The sequence below is a fragment of the Sinocyclocheilus grahami genome, unplaced genomic scaffold (assembly GCF_001515645.1).
Source record: "Sinocyclocheilus grahami isolate Dianchi unplaced genomic scaffold, SAMN03320097.WGS_v1.1 scaffold646.1, whole genome shotgun sequence".
NCBI lineage: Eukaryota > Metazoa > Chordata > Actinopteri > Cypriniformes > Cyprinidae > Sinocyclocheilus > Sinocyclocheilus grahami.
The window spans coordinates 656053-661768 of NW_015505825.1; the positions used below are offsets into that span (position 1 = coordinate 656053).

Sequence of the window (5716 nt, forward strand, 5' to 3'; positions counted from 1 at the left end):
TTATATTGTATTCTTCCAATATTTCATCGAATGCAGCTACAATGTTGTCAGCACTGTGACGCCCTTTAAATCTTCTGCAGTCAAGGAGGAAGGACTTGTGACAGTGTATTCATTAGCTGTGGAGTTACAAACATGAGCTGTTACTCCTAGGTAAGACCTCAAGGTGCGATCTGACCATATGTCAGCCGTAACAGAGACAAATTTCTGATCTGCCAGACTGTATTTGATACACTCTTTGACTCTGGTCAGTAGTTGAGGTATCTGTTTGAAGGCTATGGTTGATCTGGCGATTGGGGTGTACCTCTCATCAATGGTGTGTAGAAAATGTCGGAAATGTTGATTCTCTACTATTGATAGGGTCAGGCAGCAGCCAATGATGAGGTCATGGATGATGGCTTGATTGATGGCAAGTTGCCTCAATGAAGAAGCACTGTACACTGGAACTTGCGATGTTTGTCGCTGGAATGTATCAATGGTCGGCTGTGATGTCTTTTGTCATTTATAGAAGAATGTGATTTACAAGAAAAACAAGTGGAACAGGTACGTTTTCCCAGTGTTATCCAATCTCACTGAGTGGGTGGTGCTACGACAACAGTGACTGACCTTCTTGTTGCGAGCCCCGTCCTACGCCGAAAAGGGAGTGCAGGAGGCTCGCACAGAACACTGGAAGGGGCAGCATCCATGACGTTTTGGTAGGGATCCCAATTCGTCGGTCATTACTGACGTAATGTCAAGAGTGACCGACTGAAAGGGAACGTCTCGGTTACATATGTATCCCTCGTTCCCTGAAGGAGAGAACTGAGACGTCACGTCCCGTTGTCATAGCTGCTGTACCACCGCTGAGCGGCTGGGTAACCGGCTCGGCTCCTCAGTGAAAACCTGAGTATGCGTTGCACCTGCTGCCTAGTTACAGTATACTCGCGCTGCGATCAGTGGTAGCTGGATGCAATCATCTCATGTCAATGTGCATTGGCTCGTTTAGTTTATACTCGAAGTGGATTTGTCTCTCTATTGCCGAGTGCACACTGCACGATTTTAGCTCTGATTTTCACTCGCCAACAGGTTTTGCGAAATCGCTGACAAATGCCCGAAATCGGAAGCAAATCGGTGCTCGTTCACGCGAGTGACAGTCACGCAGTGTGAATTATCAAAGACGTGATCTGAGAGAATTGCCAATGCATCGCCGACGCCTGTGAAATATTTGGCATGCTAAATATCTGGACTTGTCGGCAATTCAAAATCATGCTGTGTGAAATGAGTTCTTACTGAAAAATAAATCGGCGATGACCTACAGCCAATGAGAGAGCAAGATAAAGGGCAGAGGGAAGTTTGGGGAGAACGTTTTTTGAGTTTTGTTTTTATTTATTTTTTATTAAGCAATGCAATCTGCAAACAACGTTTGTAATATCAGCACATTTTTTGCATTAGAATATACAGAACAGGTGCATGAAGATATAACTTTTTTTTTTTTTTTAATACAACTAAACATAAAAGAGGGCTAAGGTTTTTCTTGTAAATCACATTCTTCTATAAATGACAAAAGATTTAGCCTATTGTATTTTTTTTCATCACTTTGAGGGCTTTTGTATAAGAAATAAACTCTATAAAATGCACAAAATGTTGGTTTCACTTTCAAGTACTTAGATTTGTGTATATAAAATTTTCCCAGAAGAAGTATGTTGTTAACAAGAAAGTCATCTTTGTTATTGTGTGTTCGGGGGGGACTTTATGGACCACATATCAGCGTGATCTTGCATTATTTCCTTATCACCTCTCGCATGCGTTTGGTTGTGAAACGTAGTTTGCGGACCAGACAGAGTTGTCGGCGATTCTTCCTACTGTAAAGTCATACAGTGTGTAACCTCCTGTCGCCGATCCATCGTGCAATGTGAGCGCAGCAGCAACTGAATGCTACCCCAGATAGTCGTGCAGTGTGAAAACAACGCTGATCCGATGACTTTGAAAATCATGCAGTGTGAACTCGGCATAAGCGAGATCCCAATTCGTCGGTCATTACCGACGTGAAATTTCTGTTCCCTCCTTCAGGGAACGAGGGTTACATACGTAACTGAGACGTTTCTTGTGGTTAATACTGGTGTAATCCATATGGTGTATAGGGGAGAGTGGGGTAAGATGAGCCACTGTTTACTTATGTGGTCTTCAAGATAAAGGAAAATGACGCAGAAGTACAATCAAAGTATCTAAAGTAACTTCAGGATGTTTCCTATCATTTTAAATTATCAGAATGTATCTATGACAAAGGGTTCTAAAAAAATGGCTTCTTATAAAAAAAGTGTTCCTGTGGCTCAGTTTGCCCCGAGTCAGTGGGTAAGATGAACCATCTGGTTGTAAACTGACCATCTGACTGAATCTGGTTCAAACCCATGCTAAATTTGAAAGATAATTTACCGCTTTTAAAAACTAATTTAATAATCAAATTTCCTTTTTCAAACAGTCTTATTTCTTTTCTTAAAGCTAATGTAAACAACATAAACCCAATCAAATGAAAATTTCAATCTTTAATTGTTTGCATTTCTGAAACATTTTTAACACCAAAGTTGTAATCTTCCCAAAAACAGACTAAACAGAGAGTTTGTTGAGTAAAATAAAAATAAAAAACTGAATTAGAATGAAGGAATAAATGTCACTGAAACTAATGAACAATCTAGTAGTCAAAAGATTCTTGGCATGGTAGCTTTTCTGCAATGTCGAACAGGCCATTAGGGACTACAGGTGGAAAGATATATCTGATTATAATGTGATGAAAAGTATCATCTGGTTCTTATCAGATATGGATTTGGTGCACTTGTACACTGTCCCTATCAAAGAAACTACAAATAATAATATGTATACTGTATATGATAAACTAAATCAGTTGTGTACTATGACATTAAACTACCAGTTTATACTTCAGAGATTTAACTTAACTTCAGTGCCTTATGGTAGGGTAAGATAAAATGCTGGCTCAATTTACCCCACAGCATTTGGCTCACTTTGCCCCATAGCTGCCTAGCTGCCATAAAACTAGCTTGCTTACTAATTCAGGCTAATATTTAGCTAAATGATTTACATGGTTTTACACATTGCTAAATTGCTAAAATGCATCATAAATATTTTTAGACCTGGATAAATTTGCTTTGATGTAACAGCCATTACATATGTTATGCTAAAATTTTACTTTGACAAGCCAAAAACAGTTTTTAAAGTAATTGGGTGCCTTCCACTGTTTCTTCTTTTCACAGTCTGGCAGAAATTATGGGTGGTTTCAAAATATATGGTCACATGAAAGTAAAAGTGTACAGTTGGCAAGATACAGGGGGTGGGTCAACTTACCATCTTACCCCACTCTCCCCTACTGCTGAAGCAAATGCTAATCGCTGTTAGCATGTTAGCATGCAATCTGGTAATAGTGACCATAAAACTGGCATTGCTCACCATTATTTTCTCCAGTAATGTTTGTAATTCATTATGTAAATTAAATGGACTGATAAATTAATGTTTGCACAGGAAACGGTCATTTGTTTTTGATGATCATATGTTTATTGACCAGGATAACCTCCTCGTCTGTGGGAAAGGACAGTCTCTCGGATACTTCAGGACCATTCTTCGCTTGATTTCCCCTCTGCTGAACTGCAAACTGCCTGTACTTGCTACCCTTCGTGCCTGACTTTCATTGTGATTGGATGTCCTACCTCCCGTCAGGTCGTGGGTAGCCTACTTCTAAGAACGTTCCAGTCAAATCTTTTCTTTTGTTTGCTTTTAAAGCTTTTAAAGCCAGTTTTCATTTTCTTGGTCTCCACGCTCTCAAGCCACGTCACAGGCCTGCAACGATTGGTTTTGTTATTTTTAACACTGTGACTGTATGTAAGACAGTGTGTGAATGCGTGGGCCCACTTGATTAGCCAATAAAATGTCTACTGATTTCTAAATTCAGGGGAATTTTGGGTTCCTATTCAGATTGTTTCCCTGTGTACTATACCTGGCTTAACTGGCTTCATTTTGTTTTGTGATTTCATAATCCTTTAATCTCCACTAAAATACATATAATTGCTTTAACTCCCATTTCTTTGTGTACTTGGATACTTTGGGGGTATTTAATAGAGAAAATTGTAAGAGTAATGTTAGTCTAACTTGTCAGGGTAAAAGTTATATCTAAATGGAGTAACCATCAATAACAGTGATTTTCTGTCCAAATAAGTGTTTACCAGTTTGTGCGTTAGCGTTAGTTCTGGCAGGTCACGTGAGTCAAGCTTGCATCAGCTGATTCTCAGCTGATCACATCTACCTATAGGAATACGACACCTATCACGGCATTCCTATATAAGGTATATTCAGTATTATTCTGCAGCTTTTTCACTTGCTCAGGAGCAAATTACCCTCCTCCATCCCCAGCTCCTCCTTTCGCCACAGTCAGGACTTGGCTTTCTGATATTCCTTGCTAATCAGACTCCTTTATCTTGAATAAAGTGTTACACTTAAGTATCATTAAGTACATTAATGATATCTGCCTTGTTCTGTTCTGTTAACCCTAGGGGGTTATTATAGCTGCTCTCCCTGCTCATTTTTGCCTAGAACAAAACCATACCGCCAAACCAAACTTTATGCTAAGTATCTATCATTCTGACGATAGTGGTCCTGACAGAACGACGTTTACAGTAAGTATGCAGTATACAGATCCCCCCCCAAGCATACTTGATATACATGTGACGGAAAGTATGTTCTAACATAGAGCAAAATTTAAAAATGTTAACTAAAATAGATATGAAATAATGATGAAATCGTTTGGTATTACAGGGCCTACTACTACTACTACTACTAGCATAGGCTACACTGTAAAAATTTAATTAATGTGTCAAGTAAAAAGAACCTGTTACCTTACCATGAACGTTGTATTGTATGACAGTTCTTTTAAAGGTAAAAGCAGTGAAGGCAGGAATAGTGGCTATTAGGGGTCATAAGACTGGACTATACCTGGCAATGGACAAATATGGAAAACTTTACAGCACTGTAAGTTCATCTAACTATTACTTATTTATATATTAATTTTAGTTGTAGTTTTCTATTAAACTTAATTTTGATCACAAAATGCATTAACCTAGATGTACATTTAATGTATTGAATATTTCATATTCTTATATACATATTAACACTCTATTGTTTGAAAGTAGAGCATGATGTTTAAACGTTGAATTCCTGAACTCTAATTCAGTAAAATGTAAAAAATAAACCAGCACAACCCACCTCTGATCTCTGTTCTGTGTGTCAGGTCATGTTGAACGATGAGTGTTGCTTCATTGAGAAGATAGAGGAGAACCACTACAACACATACCGCTCACAGAAGTATCAGGAGAATGGAGACTGGTACGTGGGGATCAAAAAGAACGGACGCATGAAAAACGGCTCCAAAACACACAAGGGCCAAAATGCAATCTACTTCCTGCCGATTCCAGTGGATGGCAGCATACAGTAACTCTTGTGCTGATCAGAGGCCCTCAAAACAACCCAAGCACTATAAAAAAACTGTGCATTTCCAACGTAAAGGTGAAGACAATGTCTAGTTAGGCATTTTATCTTTATAATACATATATAAAGAAAAAACATATACAGTGGTGTGAAAAAGTTTTTGCCCCCTTCCTGTTTTTTTAATTGTTTGCATATTTGTCACACTTAAAAGATTCAGATCGTCAAACAAATTTTAATATTACACAAAGATAAC

General features: G+C 38.6%; 1 protein-coding gene across 1 annotated transcript; it reads left to right on the forward strand.

Moving 5' to 3' along the window:
• Positions 1-384: 384 nt before the first annotated feature.
• On the forward strand, positions 385-5502 carry LOC107558456 (putative fibroblast growth factor 1). The gene is made up of 5 exons (XM_016242120.1): positions 385-406; positions 506-540; positions 4643-4655; positions 4904-5007; positions 5267-5502. The coding sequence occupies exons 1-5, from the start codon at positions 385-387 to the stop codon at positions 5468-5470; spliced, it is 378 nt and encodes a 125-aa protein (XP_016097606.1). The 3' UTR covers positions 5471-5502.
• The last annotated feature ends 214 nt before the right edge of the window (positions 5503-5716 follow it).

What these genes read in the sequence shown, in the direction of transcription:
- LOC107558456 (XM_016242120.1), top strand. Translation starts at nt 385, where the DNA reads ATGGATGATGGCTTGATTGATG. An exon ending in GGATGATGGCTTGATTGATG is followed by an intron (nt 407 to 505) that starts GCAAGTTGCCTC and finishes TGTCATTTATAG; the next exon opens with AAGAATGTGATTTACAAGAA. An exon ending in ATGGAAAACTTTACAGCACT is followed by an intron (nt 5,008 to 5,266) that starts GTAAGTTCATCT and finishes TCTGTGTGTCAG; the next exon opens with GTCATGTTGAACGATGAGTG.